The sequence below is a fragment of the Zingiber officinale genome, chromosome 3B, assembly GCF_018446385.1.
Source record: "Zingiber officinale cultivar Zhangliang chromosome 3B, Zo_v1.1, whole genome shotgun sequence".
In the NCBI taxonomy this organism is placed as follows: Eukaryota; Viridiplantae; Streptophyta; class Magnoliopsida; order Zingiberales; family Zingiberaceae; genus Zingiber; species Zingiber officinale.
In genome coordinates this window covers 7994471-8011531 of record NC_055991.1, presented here as the reverse complement: position 1 = coordinate 8011531, position 17061 = coordinate 7994471, and the positions used below count along the sequence as shown (strand labels likewise).

At 38.0% G+C, this 17061-nt stretch overlaps 2 protein-coding genes across 9 annotated transcripts; both read left to right on the top strand.

Annotated features, from left to right (window-relative positions):
* The first annotated feature begins 2257 nt into the window (after positions 1-2257).
* LOC122054652 lies at positions 2258-4265 on the top strand. The gene is made up of 3 exons (XM_042616097.1): positions 2258-2975; positions 3041-3555; positions 3619-4265. Exons 1-3 carry the CDS (start codon positions 2258-2260, stop codon positions 4162-4164), a joined length of 1779 nt encoding a protein of 592 aa, XP_042472031.1. The 3' UTR covers positions 4165-4265.
* A 74-nt stretch (positions 4266-4339) lies between these two features.
* LOC122055785 (28S rRNA (cytosine-C(5))-methyltransferase-like) lies at positions 4340-17061 on the top strand. Of its 8 annotated transcripts, none has more exons than XM_042617403.1 (11): positions 4383-4467; positions 5785-5886; positions 7262-7428; positions 7609-7753; positions 8683-8773; positions 10240-10440; positions 10517-10764; positions 12281-12412; positions 13542-13609; positions 15219-15280; positions 16673-17061. In XM_042617403.1, the coding sequence occupies exons 2-11, from the start codon at positions 5827-5829 to the stop codon at positions 16804-16806; spliced, it is 1308 nt and encodes a 435-aa protein (XP_042473337.1). In that variant the 5' UTR covers positions 4383-4467; positions 5785-5826; the 3' UTR covers positions 16807-17061. The 8 variants fall into 8 exon arrangements, with proteins under 8 accessions (XP_042473339.1, XP_042473340.1, XP_042473341.1 ...); XM_042617401.1 differs by having other exon boundaries at positions 7229-7428; XM_042617400.1 differs by lacking the exon at positions 4383-4467 and having other exon boundaries at positions 4484-5886; positions 7229-7428; positions 16673-16811; positions 16889-17061.

Here is a 17061-nt window from a genome sequence, read left to right as displayed (position 1 = left end):
CCTGATCTGCTCCTCCGCCGCCGCCGTCGTCGCCAGTGCATGGTAGAGATCTTGAGGTCATCGAGGTTAGTCATGTTGTTAACTAAACTAATTCGTCTTTGGATCGGCCATATTCTCCCGATGCAACAGATCCGCCTCGAATCCCTCCTCTAGGCTCTCGTTTACGCATTTATAAGAATCACACTTGAGTCTTGATTCTTACCGGTCATTTGGCGCATTTGATGTTATTATTATTTTCATCAGTTTGATCATCAACGAATGGGGATTCGGGTTGTCTGGCTAGCTGAAGTTGACATAAGAAGATAAAGTATTTTCTTCTTGATTGTTTATATCAGAAGTCACATTTTGGGTTTCTTTCGAGGAACCATATCTGATTGTTTAATTCGATGCTCCTTGTGATGAATGGGGATCGACAGAGTTCGCGTATTGGCTTTTGTAAAGAAAAGCATATTCAGTTGCAATTCAAAGATGAAAATTGCAAGTAATAATGAAATAAATGAGCCTGAAGTTTCACAATGTAAACATAATAGATGTTGAATCTATGATTCAGTAAGAGTTTCATTAATGAAGATGCTATTTATGGAGTAAACTCTCGATAACTATTGAGTCGCATAAACATTATCATGTGGTGTAGACAATGGTAAAAAGGAAGCTCCATTTTAATTATAGACTTATGACACAGATAAGTAGATAAAGTTTCCGAGTGTAGGGAATTGGACACCTGAGTTGTGTTATTAGGATACACTTTCATTCACAACCAATTACGGGTAATCATGATCAGTAATTTCAAAGGAAATCAAAGTTTGAATTTGGAAGTAATAATTATACAGATGGACCTGAAGTTAAAAGTGTTAGATATTGTATCTATATTCAGTAAGGATTTCATTATTGAAGATTCTATTTATGGAGTAAAATCTGGATAACTAATGAGCTGCACAAATATTATCACATAGTTGCAGACAAACTGCTCCATTAAAATGGTAAAGGGAAGCTCCATTTTAGTTACAGAGTTATAGTGCAGTTAGAGCAGTAGATGAGCTTTCTAATTTGGGTAAAGGGAAGCTCCATTTTAGGCCTAAACATCATTCAAGGATTATGAAACAATGCAATCAAATTTAAGTAAAAGCAACCTAAAGAGTTAAAAGGTAAATGGTTGTAATAGTCTACTAGGACCAAACATTTGATGAGCCTCAACAAAAATCTAATAGAGTTTTTATATAATGGTAAGTTTTATTTATTAAATTAAACTAATTTTAATTATTTTATATGAATTTGACTTTTAGAAGATTTAGTAATACGCGATATTTTTTCGGTTATTTTATATTAATAATATGTGATAAATTATCAACTTACCAGAATAGGCCACCAAGCCGTCATGTTATTATAGCCGTCGGATTGAAAACCAGTTTCTCGTCGCTTTAACTCTATTCCTCGATGCGATATGGGCCGTCCGATAGAAACCTCTGTACGGAATGGAGTATAAACAAGCTAGCCTCGCCCTCGTCTTCACGACTTCACCTCGCTCGCTCGCGTCGCTGATCAGCTGCTCCTCCTCCGCCGTCGCCGCCAGTGCATTGTAGAGATCTCGAGGTCATCGAGGTTAGTCATGTTGTTAACTAATTCGTCTTTGGATCGGCAATATTTCTTCCGTTGCAGCAGACAGATCAGATCAGCCTCGAATCCCTCCTCTAGACTCCAGTGAATTTGGCGCATTTGATTTGATGTTGTTATTTTCATCAGTTTGAGCATCAACGAGTGGGGAATTTGGGGTGTCTGGCTAGCTGAAGCTGACAGAAGATGAAGGATTTTCTTCTTGATTCTTCATATTAGAAGTCACATATTTTGTGTTTCTTTCGAGGAATCATCTCTGATTGTTTGATTCGATGCTGCTTGTGATGATGAGGCGGTCGACATAGTTCGGATGATCCACGCGTCGTGGATATACCCGTCTTGTAATTAAGGCCGACGTGCCGAAGTCCCGTCAACGGACAAATCAATGGCCGAGAGCGTGGCGACGTGACCGGGGAAATCGAGCTGAGGTGACCGTTGAGTCGTGACAATTAAGGCGCCATATCCAACGGCGGATTTAAGTAGCCAGATGCATCGGACGGTGATAAGAGAGATTCTGTGCCGTACTTATCCTGATCCAACGGCAGGCAGAGGACGATTGTCGGTTCAGTCAGCTAGTCCTCTTGCTGATCCGACCTTATGTGACATTCCGGCGATCTCGCTCCTCTTGTAAGCCCTTTGACATACCATGGCCGGAAAATCTTCCCAGCTAGTAAAATATTCCCAGCTCGCAAAATCTCCCCAACTCTGGTATGAGACCACACCATCCACCTACACCAAAGACGAGGATAGATCGACAATCAGAATGACTTTCAAAATTCCTCACGACCATCGAATCCGGATACCCCGATCAGATCAGCGTCCTCATGTACCACCGGATGGTTACACCACTTTCTTCCACGGGCAACTCGCCGGTGGTTTGCGTTTTCCTGTGCCCTCGTTCTTTACTGAGGTGTCCGAGTATTTTCGAATTCCGCTGCAGCAGTTTACTCCCAACTCCTTCCGACTTCTATGTGGTGTAGTCATTATCTTCCGATGTTATCATCTCCCGCTCAATCCAGTAACATTTCATTACTTCTTTTATCCCAAAACATGGACAGTCGGGGTCTTTTACTTTGCAGCCCGACCGTCGTCCAAATTCCTAGAACAATATCCCAAATCCCCTACGAGATGGAAGACCCGTTACTTTTTTGTCAAACCTGCCTGTCCATTTACTTGGCCAATCGGTTGGCAAAGGGAGCTTCCTCCCCAACCTTATCTAGGCAACTTTAAGGATGATGATACCTATCAGGCTGCGGCAGACGTATTGATCGACCTCCATTTTGATGGGAACCTCCTGTTGGAGGAAAGCTTGCTCTTCTACTATGGCCTGAGTCCTATAGAGGCAGAATTCAAGCAGCCCCTGGGTAAGGGATTTTGGAACAATCTTTGTTTGAAATGATGAACTGACAAAGAGACTTTTGTTTTGTAGCCGACACCATGCTGCGAGCCTCATGCAACAAGCATATGAAGTGGAGTCGGGCTCGTCTGTCAGCCCCAGAGGATTCACCTGCCACTGATCCGAGTACTTCTGCTAAACTCGCGCCACCGCGACCATCCATGTCGCCAAAGGTCGTGTCCTCGGGCGAGTCGGAGGAGCAATTCCAATTCGAATTCCAACCTCGCAAAAGGAGTCGGGATTTGAAGCAATCAGCAGAGGCGAGTTCTTCTCGTCCGTCAGCTAGTCCAAGTGTAACGCCACCATCACCCGTCGCGCCGCAACCACTAAGTGCCCAACCTACAACACCTCGAGAATCGGTTCCTCCGACCAGCCCTAGCTCGTCGACCATACCGGGTATTTCCACCGGCCACGACGTTCCTCGCCGACGTCGATCTCCTCCATTGGTAAATAGTCTGTGGGAGCAGATCATGGCGACAGAGGAAGAAGCGGCCAAGAACAAGTCGCTCCCGGCGTTGTGCGACTCAATGGTAGAGACTAACATTAAGGTAAATTGAGTATTTTTTGTTCGACAAGTTTCAATACTGACCTCGATCGGAAATATGCATCAGCTCTTGGCAGAACAACGAGAACTCACAACCCGCGGGCCCTACTTGATGGAGAGATATCGGGCAATGAAGGCGATGGCGGACGAGTGTCAGGCGCAGCTCGAGAATAAGAACCAGGAGTTGGAGGCGTCGAAGGCAGAGACAGCCCGGCACAAGGCGGAGGCGGCTGCTCACACGGAGCAAATTGCCCGACTCCTAGCCAAACTGCAGGAATCAAAACAGCGCCGGCTTGCGAGCGAACGGAGGGAGGCAGAAGAAAGAGGACGGCGAGAGCGGTTGGCGGCCGAGGTCGAGACTCTGAAGGAGCAGCTGTCCAATTATAAAGTCGGCGAAGAAAGTCAGTGGGCTAGTAAGAAGAAGGCGTTCTTGTCTTCAGTCGAGTTCTACGATATACTCGGTGCTCGTACTGTCTTGATGCTCAAGTACGGTTTCGAAGGAGCGATACGACAAGTCCAGAAGGCCGGGCACCTGCCCAAAGGGACATCACTGGATTTTCTTGATCTTCAGAAAGTTTTGGATAGCATCCCGGACGACCTCCTAGCCGACTAGTAATTTTGACTTGTGGAACCAGTCCAGTCGTCATGTAATATAACTTTTGAAGATGACCGCAAACAACTGTACATGCATAATGATGCTTTCGATCTGGAATCGTTGATCTGGAATGGGAAAGATGTGTCCCTCGATGCGATATGGGCCGTCCGATAGAAACCTCTCTTCGTCTTCTGTATATCTGATGGGCTCGCCTCGTCCTCGTCTTCGGCTTCACTTCGCTCGCTCGCGTCGCTGATCTGCTCCTCCTACGCGCCGCCGTCGTCGTCGCCAGTGCATGGTAGAGATCTTTAGGTCATCGAGGTTAGTCAATTTGTTAACTATTTTGTCTTTGGATCGGCCATATTTCTTCCGATGCGACAGATCCGCCTCGAATCCCTCCTCTAGGCCCCCGTTTACGCATTTATAAGAATCACACTTGAGTCTTGATTATTACTGGTCATTTGCCGCTTTTGATGTTATTATTTTAATCAGTTTGATCATCAACGAGTGGGGATTCGGGGTGTCTGGCTAGCTGAAGTTGACATAAGAAGATAAAGTATTTTCTTCTTGATTGTTCATATTAGAAGCCACAGTTTGTGTTTCTTTCGAGGAACCGTATCTGATTGTTTAATTCGATGCTCCTTGTGATGAATGGGGATCGACAGAGTTCGCGTATTGGCTTTTGTAAAGAAAAGAATATTCAGTTGCAATTCATAGATGAAAATTGCAATTAATAATGAAATAAATGAGCCTGAAGTTTCACAATGTAAACATAATAGATATTGAATCTATGATTCAGTAAGAGTTTCATTAATGAAGATGCTATTTATGGGGTAAACTCTGGATAACTATTGAGCTGCATAAATATTATCGTGTACTTATAGACAATGGTAAACAGGAAGCTCCATTTTAATGATAGACTTATGACACAGATAAGTAGATAAAGTATCTGAGTGTAGGGAAGTGGTCACCTGAGTTGTGTTATTAGGATACACTTTCATTCACAACCAATTACGGGTAATCATGATCAGTAATTTCAAAGGAAATCAAAATTCGAATTTGGAAGTAATAATTATACAGATGGACCTGAAGTTAAAAGTGTTAGATATTGTATCTGTAGTCAGTAAGGATTTCATTATTGAAGATGCTATTTATGGAGTTATAGTGCAGTTATCTGGATAACTAATGAGCTGCACAAATATTATTGCGTAGCTGTAGACATAATACTCAATTAAAATGGTAAAGGGAAGCTCCATTTTTGTTACAGAGTTATAGTGCAGTTAGAGCAGTAGATGAGCTTTCTAATTTGGGTAAGTGGACGCCTGAATTGTGTTATTAGGATATACTTCCATTCACGATCAATTATGGGTAATCTTGATTAGTAACCTTAAACTAGGAATCAATTTTAAACAAGGAATGAATCTTGATTAGTAACTTTAACCTACATGTTGTCATTAATATTTTTGTCTGAATTGTTTGTATTTACTCTTGCTGATATGGCTTGGACCTAATATTTGATGATCAATGTTTATTTCATTATCGCTAGCCAGTTCTTAGTGCTTACGAGGTTTGGTTTCCTCTCTACGATTATAGAAAATCATTTTTTTTCATGGTGCCTCATCAACTTGATCTCTACAGTTTGGTGATATCATATTAGTAATCACCTTAAAAGATAGAATCATGAGCTCACTTCAAAGAAATCATTCAGACAAGGCTCGACATCTCAGGCATTCAACTGAGGTTTGTGGCTAGCCATGAAAGTTTTATACCATTTCATAGTAGTCATGGTTGTCTATTTTCAGTAAATATTGTTTGAAAAGTTTCGGCAACAAACATGTTATTCCACGACTTAGTGTACTCTTGAAAATGCATCCTAAAATCATTCTTCCACCATCTAAATTCTAAGAATGACTCAAACTTAACAATTCCCCTTACTAGTGTTAACATGAAACTTGTAAAGACATAAAATTTCAGTTCTACATTTAATAATGGGGTGTTTGTTTCCTCAATTGAAATCAGCCAAAAGGATCGCTATTACCATGCTTAAATTATTCAAAAATTGTACCAAAAAACATATGTATATTAATTGTATGATATTTTTATTAATTATATAAATATAATATGTTTAATATTATCTGATAATACTTAGTCTTTGTTAATTACTATATTATTAGTAGTTTGATTTTATAGATATTTCATATTATAGTTCATTATTAATATGATATTACCCTTATGCCTTGGCTACTTGCACTAATGACTAGTAGCCACCATAATTTATCTCATCCGTGTTGGCCTAAGGACATATTGGTGGGGGCGTGGGGGTGTTGGGGGCGATCGAATCACTTTTGTCACATTAGTAATATGATATTGTCTATTATATATGTATTAATGTCATACCGGTTAATCTTTGTTGCGTCCATATCTAACAAGTGAACATTTTTTATTTATAATTGACCAATTCAGGCAAATCAAATGTCAGGAAGCATTAGTCATCAGAGCGTGTACTGTAGTGTACATCTTGGTTTCCTTCTACGTGCCGCTTGAGTTTGGAAAACTTGATCGAGTTAGTAATTCCTAAACGGTCAACTATAAAGACTCTGTGTTGTCCTTCTTGACAAGCCTCGATTATATTTATTCTCTATTTTCCCCCTTTTGCGTATATTTTGTGAGTTTGAACCCTAAAATAAAATAGGTAACATAATAAATATAGATATATTTTTCATGGAGAAAAAGAAAATATAGTAAGAAAAAAACAATAAATTAAGAAAAAATATTATTTTTAGGTCAGAAGTAAATTAATTATTTTAAAAAATTATTTCACGCAATTAATTCGAGCCTCTTTGTTTTCTCCCTTTGCCGTCGCTCATCCACATCGTGCTCCTCCTTCGATTGTGTCACAAGGGTTTTTTAGAGAAGTTCTGGGATTCCTCGTTTTAAGGAAGTGCTACTTCTTTGATTCGACTCATATCTATATTTGTTGGATGTAATCTAGTAATGCGATCGTTGACGGTTTTTCTATCGATTTCATGCTGAATTATAGAGTTGATTCATCAGAATGTTTCAAAAAAAACTACATTCTTAGGGTTTTAGGTGCTTTAGCGAGATCTGTTATCAGAATTTGACAGGACGCTCAGTGGGTTCAAAAGAGATGCTTCCATCCCTTTGTGACGAGCAGAAAACTGGCGCCTTACCTTTGCCGGATGCATTTCTTCATTTTCTAGAGGCGAATGGGCTGGACCCGTCCATTTATACCAAGGCGGAGACTGTTCCGCGCTACATAAGGTAAAAGGAAGTAGATTTTTCTCCTGCTTGCAAGTTGTTCTTTTGTTTTTCTCTTGCTGGATGGCAACAAACTGTCTTTGTGTTCATATGTCAGGATTTTTTGTAGGTCGAAATGTCGAATACATTCGGTTATGAATTATTTAAATCTTTTCATTGGCTCACTACTTGCTATATTCAAAGGGTAAAACCAGGATTTGAGTCCCAGCTTTTGGAGATAGAAGATGAGCTCAATTGTAAGCTTGAGAAAATCACATGGCTCCCAGATTTCTTTGCCATCCCACCTCAGATTCAAATTGCTGGCTCCGAGGCATACCAAGAGGGAAAGGTATGTTAAATACAAATTATGTTTATCCTAAAAAAATTTTGTTTCTTTTTTAGGTTGTGTCTGAGTGTCCATCCTTTATTCAGTTCCATCTTGGATGGCTTGTATGATTCTTTAATCTTATTATGTAAGTCACACAACTTTTCTGAAGAGAAGTACAGATGTTGATTGAACAACAGTTCGTTTGTCATCAAAATTAATGTTACAGTGTTGTTTAAAGTAAACTTCTTCTATGATCCTACATTGTTTCTATGATTATTCCTAGACCATCTAAATATTTATTCTTGTATCAAACTTTTGGCCTCTGGCAGGATTGGAATAGATAAGATTAGCATGAGTTCACTATCTATAATGTATCTTAGGTTTGACCTCCCAGTTTCTATAACAAGTATCACACACAAATTTAGTCTGTCTAACAATATTTTTGACTGAGGTGGCTTTTTAAGTTCAAATTCCTTTTTTTTGTTGTAAGTTCTGGTTTTGGAGCTCCTGTGATTTCATAATCTCCTTCCAATAAGTTAAACTTGTACAAGGTAACTGGAATTGGTGTTTCAGACGCATAGAAATGGCTTAAAGGTCAACTGTGTTATTTTATTTGTCTTGAAACAAAAGATGCTGCATATGTCCAAAGTTTAGCGAGCATATGATCTTTATGCAGGAAGAGCATATAACCAGCAGAGTATTTAAATTTAGAATATTTAATGGAGATTGGGGAACATAAATTTGAGGGGTGCTGGTGCCTGATTGCCTTAGGGTTAATAGAAAAAATAATTGGTTTCATTTTATGTCCCAGTTAATGCATTCAGTTAAATTTAATCTAGCTGAAAGGAATATCTTTATTACTCCATACAAGGCAATAAAGATTTCTTAGTTATGCGATAGTTTAATCAGAATCAAAATGCCTTTGCTAATGTAGAGTAACTGCCATTCAGATCTATGGGATGGATGCAGCCTCTGGAGCTGCCGTTTCAGCTTTGAATATCTTACCAGGAGATCATGTTCTTGATCTGTGTGCAGCGCCAGGTACCTACATCTGATATACCTCTTTTAATCAGTCTCCCATTGAATTTCTTGCATTTGCTATACGGTAAAACAATTAATAGCATAAAGCTTATAACTTTGAACATTCTGCTGCATCTAGCTATGCACATTGCAAGATATTAGATTCTATCAGTTAGCTAGTTTTATGTGGCACTTAGCCTGAAGAAGCCTGCTGTGCTGGTACAGTGTGCGTCTAACCGTAGAGGAAGCTAATTGTGTGGGGGAATCTGATAGATCAAACAAACAAAAAAAAAATCAACTATTTCCTGTGAATTTTCTTTTTGAGTCTAACAAGTTGGTTGGACTCAAGTATGGCCTGTGACATATCCAACCTGTTCATCGTGTTAATTTTATGATTTTGACCGATATGAAACTTTCCTTAAATCCACAAACCTCCTAAAGTTTTGAGTCTCTTCAATCTTTGACTTTTGTCTTTCTTACTTGAAATTCAAGTCTCATGGTTTCAATAAGCTTGGTCATTGGAACTATGTTTGAGCGTCACTTCAATTCATGCCACATGATGGATAGGAGGTTTGGTGATTAACATAGGTTGTCTACTTGTCAGAGGCTTGGTCAACCTCATTTTCAGGTGAAAATGACTCATCAGTTTGCCAACAAGGAAACCTCATCAAAACATGGGGATTCAACAGAAAGTCAATGCATGACCTTATATCAACGTGTGATCATCAAGTGAGGAAGTTCCACCTGGTTCACATATGGATCATTGATTGCAAAGGATAGAACTACTTGACTAGGTATGCCTTAGTTATCTTCTTTGTCTTCTCTATTATTTTCTTTCTTCTCCTTCCATCTCTTCCTCCTTTGGTATTTTGGCTAGCCACTAAGACCTGACTATACAATGCACTATTATTACTTGCTATAAATACAGCAAATTTATGAATGTCAGGTACGTTAATTTCCCCCTAGAGAATTAACTCCAACTGTTTTCGGTTGGCTCTTCAAGTTTCTTGAATCAGCATCTGACTTTGGACCCTGCCTAGGCCCATTTTTAGTGCATCCTTCTACCTATGTGGCATATTCTGATGCAAGTGCTGCCAGCTAACTTCAATAGGCATTATGATCCAGGAATAATCCCCTTGAAAGGCCACATCTGACATCTAACCTTTGAATCCCATCTCCATCATGTCGCTTGGTTCTCAGTTTTTGCATTCTAACAGGTTTTCCTCCAACAATTTTCAGAACTCAGATTCCACTAGTTATATTTGGAAGAAAAATTAAGACATTCCAGATGTTTTTGTGGACATAGTAGACACTTTTTATCGGAAAATAAAATAATTTGAATTTTACTTAAACCAACTCAGTTAGACAATGTTGAACACCATTGACGGGTTTGCATTATCTGGTAACTGTGCTTTTTGCAGTGTTTCAGGAGTATTTCTCCAAAATTTTTAGTGATATCTTTTGCTCAATGTTTTAATTGATATTAGGTGCAAAGCTTTGCATGCTGGCAGAACTTCTTGGTTACTCTGGTTCGCTGACTGGTGTTGACATTGCTAGACAACGTCTGGCTGCTTGTCGTACAATGTTGCAGAAATATTCCTTAGGAGATCGTTGCCGACTCTTTGTTGCTGATGGAACATCATTTTCTCTTTTACCATTGAAGTCTTATCCTGAAACAAGACAATGTAGTAATACCCTTAATTTATTTATTATTTTATTTATCTTTAGATTAGCTTGTTCACCGAGATTCATAAACTTGGACAGTTGGACATGATGGTAACTCCATAGGGATGTCTAGCAAGAACAGCCCTGATATCTTTGCCGAGTGGACTGGCAAGAGATCATGGAGAGAGAGAAAGAAAACTATTAAGGCTGGAAATACTGCTGCTTCAAATCAAATTCAATCAACACCAGAACTGATTTTCTATGGTAGACATTCTGGCGTGATTGGATTACGTAGAACTGAGTTATTTCACACAGTAGAAGTGCCATCAACTTCTGGCTATGACAAGGTATAATCCTATTGCCTGTTTTTTATCATCTTCTAGTGTCAAAGCACATGTTACTTGATGCATGTCAATGCTCTTGTTTTTAGTAATTATAAATTATAATACCTGCCGGACCTTTTCACTGTATAATTAGCATTAATCGAACATGGCCATTTGTAAATTCAAAAAGAAATATATTGCAATTTAGCAAGTTCTTGTGATATGCAGAGTTTGCTATCCTGACTTGAATACTAACCATGCAATTTGCTATCAGTTGTTTTCTGAAGGCGTTACTGGAAAAGTTGTGAATAGGCCAAATAGCATATCAAGCATTGCAGCATCCATGGCTTATCCGTTTGTCTAGTTTCCTTGGAAAGCTTTCTATTTAATTTTCTTAATAGGCAGGAATCATACACTGGTTGGCATGAAACTATTGTAGAATTTATATATTAAGTATATATTGTTTGCTGCCAATGCACATGCTAAATGATTGGTAACCTATCCCATTCTTTCTAGAAGGGGAATTATTGACCAACAAAAAATGTTTTCTGCCCCTTGAAATTTAATAATTGATGACAAAATAAAGGGCACACATCGAACACTAAAAAAAGGTAGATCCGCTACCTTAGCGGCCCCCCTAGTGCCGGCCCCACGGATATGGAGGGAGGTTCATGCAGGTACACAGGCCATAGGCGCATGGCGGGGTAAACCCCAGGTCGTCAGTTCCTGAGAATCGACCCCTGGCCATTACGCCAGAGATACCATGCGCCCACCGTCTGCGCTACGCCCTGGGGGCACACATCGAACACTAAAGAACTCATGAGTGGTGGACGATGAAGTACGATAGACGATGTATAAAGGAGGATGCTTGCATGGTGAAGGATAGCGTGCGGCGACTGAACAAGGAGCGATGGTAGGTCATGTGGAGGAAGAGGAGACACTTGATGGATAGGTTTTGTGGATCCAATGATGTGCAATACTTGTGTAGAGAAGGACAAAGAGGAGGCACCGATGGATGGGATTACGTGAGGGAGAAAAGGAGGCGGCTTTGATATCATGTTGATGGAAAAAAATTTGGATCCCTCCTCCTCAATAACCCTATGTAGCTCTCTCTACCTTCATATATTATTGGTAAATAAGGAATATTACAAATAATCTCTTACCTCTTGTATATTTAAAGGCAACTCCCTAACAAGTGCAAATAGAACTAGTGGCTTTACATACTCCTTTTGAGTTTTGATTCCCCCAAGACATTTTAGTATTCTTTTTCTTGGTTTTGATGAAGATCAAGCTTCTTTGTAAAAAAAAAAAAATCAATAGTATCAAAACTATGATAAATATAGATATTTGATTTACTTTTCCATTCAATTTCTTTTTTTTTTTTTTGCCAAAACAAAAACTGGAAATATGAATTTTTCACAAATCTAACATTTTTAAATTGCCTTAATGAATTGCTGATGTTTATTAAATCTTGCCACTGTTCTTCACATACAAGGTGCGCAAGTTTATCTTGTAGAATTTTGTTTGAATCTTTGTTTAGGTTCTTGTGGATGCAGAGTGCACACATGATGGATCCTTAAAACACATTCAAAAGTTTGAGAATTGGGGATGGGAAACATTAGAACGTCGTGTACTTGATGTGAAAAGAATGGACTCCCTGCACCACCTTCAGGTAATTATGGAACCACTGATCAACAACTTGGTATATCTTGTATATTTCATCATATCTTGTATATTTCATCGAGTTTTTATTTATAAGACAGATGTGATGTTTTCTTGTTAAAGTAAATATTAGTCCCTTATCTGGCTTAAACCTTGGGACCAGTATTCAACCAAACAAATTTAACACGGTAATAAAAAGAAAACCTATAATTGAATTCTGACCATCTCAACAGTTATACAGCAGAAGCACCTTGTTAACTTCAGTTTGTTCACCTGTTAAGGTTGTCCAGTTTAGTGTGTACTTCGCCCTTGGACTCTGCTGGGTACCATTGAGTATATTATAGCTTGGGATTTTTTCTAAGTGATGCCATCAGACTTTAATGTGCTGTTATAGAGCACCTTTGAGTCTCATCATTACTTCATCATGTAGGTAACTCTCTGATGTGGTTGCAACACATGATGTCTATGGTTATCATAAATTCTTTATACTCTATATCAACATTTTGCATCTGTTGTATACTGCATGAGCAATCCAATATTAGCAACCCTCGGATACTTCCAAACAGCTTCACAGCAAAGTTTACATAAAACAATCCTTAGGCTGGATCTACTTTAATTAAAATTAGGAGTCATTTTGGGCATGGTTGACACTGACACTTGTTGGAGACTGAAGACAAGATCCATTCCATGAGGAGCCTCCATGTTTTTTTTTTATAATTTTGGGACATATACTAGAGTGTAAATCATAATTTTCTTAAGTTGGTACAAGATGCTACATAGCTAAATAGAGTCTCAAGAGATTTCATTTTTTATGCTAAATTGAAATACAGTGATAATCCAAATTTAGCATGATTCTGCTTTCTTTTTTATTATATCATCATCTCCCCTCTATCTTCTCCATCTGTTCAACTTTCAAAAGAAGGTATTAGTGGACGTTGCTTTTCCTTTACTAACAGCTGCTGTTTCCTAGTTGACTATGATATTGCATCTTGCTGCTTATTAGTAAACACTGTGACTCAGTAAATGCAATTATAAAAATAGTAGGCCAGCATTATGTTTACCTGCTATTATGCAATTGGGCTTTCCAATTATTTTTTATCCCAATGAATAAAATATCTAGTTGTTTCCTTCCCATGCAGCTACAATTACTGACAAATGGTTTCAGATTACTAAGAGTTGGTGGAACATTGGTCTACAGCACCTGCAGGTGTGTAATTCTTGTTTGCTGTGGTGTGATGAGAACTATGTGTAGTTTAGTATCCTTTTCTCTAGCCTCAACCATGAAATTGCCAACTGTATGTTTCTTGCTCAAGAAGAATTTATTTAGCCAGTTTTCTTTTCTTAAATAATTTTGCAATATATGGCACTGATGTGGATCTTTTTAAAGTTAATCAGTCTTAATTTGTTAGTATCAGAACCACAAACCACAAACACTAGGTATGTGCAAGTCATGCTGGACATAACATACATAACAATGGATCCCTGGTCCATGGCAGGCATTATGAGACTTCACCTTTTGGATTCCATGTCACTTAGATTTTGGGTGATCTAGCATAGTGTACGTGGCCCCATCTAGTGGGATAAGGCTTGGTTGTTGTTGTTGTTGTTATAGCACGGTGTACGTGGGATGGACGGATGGTCTATGAGACTTCACCTTTTGGATTCCATGTCACTTAGATTTTGGGTGATCTAGCATAGTGTACGTGGCCCCACCTAGTGGGATAAGGCTTGGTTGTTGTTGTTGTTGTAGCATTGTGTACGTGGGATGGACGGATGGTCTATGTAGATGGTATACCCTAGTCATTTTGTAATAACGTTCCTTCCCTCTTTTGCAGTAGGCTTATGAATCATCCTTGATCAGAAAATTCCATTTTTAAGGCATTCGTGTAGCTCATCTTGTTTTCAAAACGTGCCTTGATGGATACACAATCATCACTATAATAGATTTACCCATATCTAATGTTTAAACTGCAAGCTGTGCATCCTCCAGAAGCTTTGTTTAACCGCATGGTCAACATGTATGAGTAAACAAACGCAGCATTAGTTTTCATCTAAAACAAGAATAATTAACCAAAAAGAAGAAGCTATGATGATGCTTGATAACTCATGCAACTTATGCAATATCTTTGGCTGGTGTTTGAGTATGACTGTTCGGCATCTTAAAAATGCAATAATAAAAGCTATACATCAAAAAATTTAATATGACATAGCAAAGCAAATGCTGAGTGGGTTAAAATGACATAAGATAGTATTATATCCGAGCAGTTTGTTATATCTTTGCAGATGATAAAATAAAATAGAATAACAAAGGATTGACATCGTGAAATATGGAAAAACAACAACAATAACCAAGCTTTATTACACTAGGTGGGGTTGGCTAATCTTGAAAGATGAACAATATAATTAATTAACGAACCTAGTTGCATCAGTTATAAGATATGTGGGACTTAGGGAGACCAAAGAATCTGCCTTACATGATTAAAAAAGATTTAAATGAGATTGAAATGGCCTATGTATTCCTAATGATGATAATGGCAAATAAGATCTATTAAGTGGAACCCAAATAGTTGAGACAGCTCATTTTATTCATCTGTAACCTATTTCATTTTCAGTAAACTTTCTCTGTCTTTTCTGAGATAATTTTTTCTGCTTCCATCAAACTAGAGAAAAAACAGTTGGTTGTTGCCTACACTCAAAAGTATATTTTCTTGGCTATGCTTAAACAAAGTTTATGTATTTACTCAATTGTTGTTATATAATACGGTGTGTGGATTCTGTTAATCTTATGGATATTGGATTACTTGTCATGCTTCCAGTTTAACAGTTGCCCAAAATGAGGACGTGGTGAAGCAATTCCTATTGCGAAATTCTTCAGCTGGTATTTAGTTGATATATTTATTATGTTTTCATATCCCAGTACTTGAAATTCTATGTTTCATAATTTCTTGCAATCTGCATTTAGTTTTATATTCAATTACTTGTAATATTTAGATCAAGATCAAGATTTAGTAGTACATGCCATTTTGTTCCTTGGAAACAGGACTCGCCATTGTCTCATCATCAATCCTTGTTAGTTTCAATTTTGGGGTCAGTTATATGAAATATTGAGATCTTTTGAATTACTTCCCCTGAAATTTTTTAGATCTTGCTATACCAATCACCACTTCACCTATGATCGTTCAACTTATCTAACCCTTAAAAAAAAAAAATTGTGTATTAATGGCAAAAAGTTTTGTCACTAATGGACAATCTATTCTATAATATACAAAGATTTATGATATAGTCATTTATAGTAGTTGTGGTTAAAACCTTATCTTTTTGTTGTGTAATTGTAAATTTGTTAGTCATCTTTGAACATGTTTATATTATCTCAACTTATCCTCTCTATTTTTCATTGATTGGAGAAATTAACAAATTTAGGTGCAAATATCCTAATGTTCAAGTTAAAATTCTCTTTATGCTTTAGAAATTACAAAGAATTGTGAAAGTGAAGCATCATATAATCAAATAAGGCATAAAATAGATTCAGCAGAAACTTGAGTGCTACTGTATAATTAGCATTTCTAAGAGAAGAAAGTTTGCGGAATTCACTACGTCCTTTGGCCTGTTTTGAGTCATCCTTTTTTATTTTCAAATATTCAAAGTATGACTGATGCGATTATCAAATGTAGTACATTCATATATGTCTATCTAGCTAAGTTCTAATTTCTAACTAGTTACTAGCCAACAGTTAAAATTGCTCTTCGATTTGTAATAGTTGTAATCTTGTCCTTGTGAGTTTGAGAAAACCACTGTGCCTACCTTCTTGGAAGCCAATATTTCAGGGTTTCATTGTGATTCATGGTATTTGCTTTGTACTTAAGGTATGTGCACACAGTGCATGTAAAATAGTCATGTTTATAGTATGATTAGGATATATAAAGATTGTTGTATACAATGTACTTGGGAACTCAAGTACTGAGCCAATTCCTTCAAAAGATGCCATGCATGTTTCGGTTTGTTCATTACTCCTGAGCCTTAGGAGTTTATCAGGAGTTGCACTTTCTTCGAGCTCATTGCTTCGACGATCACTCTTTGCCTCTTTACAAAGATTACCGACAACTTTAACATTAGGAATTTCTTCTAGTGTGTTCTTTTTAATGTTTACTGCTTTTATATGATCGGGAATCCTATTGCTAGTTAGTAGAATTTCCTTTTAGGTTTCAATTTTTTATGTTAGGCCTTAAGTTTTCTCATTTTATGGCATTTGCATCACTTCTGATCCTTGCAGAGCTGCAACATGTTGAAGCCGCCACCGACTGGCCCTGTAGAAGTGGAGGAATTCCAGGAACTTTGCGCTTCGACCCTAAGACATCCCAAACTAGTGGGCTTTTTATTGCAAAGTTCACTCGGTTGGCAAGTTAATTAAGGTTCTCATAATGTTACCCAGAGTTACTCATGAGGTATCACTCTGTTTTGGCTAAAGTTAAACTGCTGGCTTCTCCAGATTCCAAGTGAATGCTCTCAACTGCTTGGAGTTAAACTGAATTAGAGCCATCTGTTCTTCAGTTGCAAAGCAGAGATTGTTATTTTAGTTTATTTATTTTTTTCGAGAAATTTTTTCCATCTTGTGTAGCAGATGTACCCCGATTTACTCAATTCACTAAATCATTTTGAATA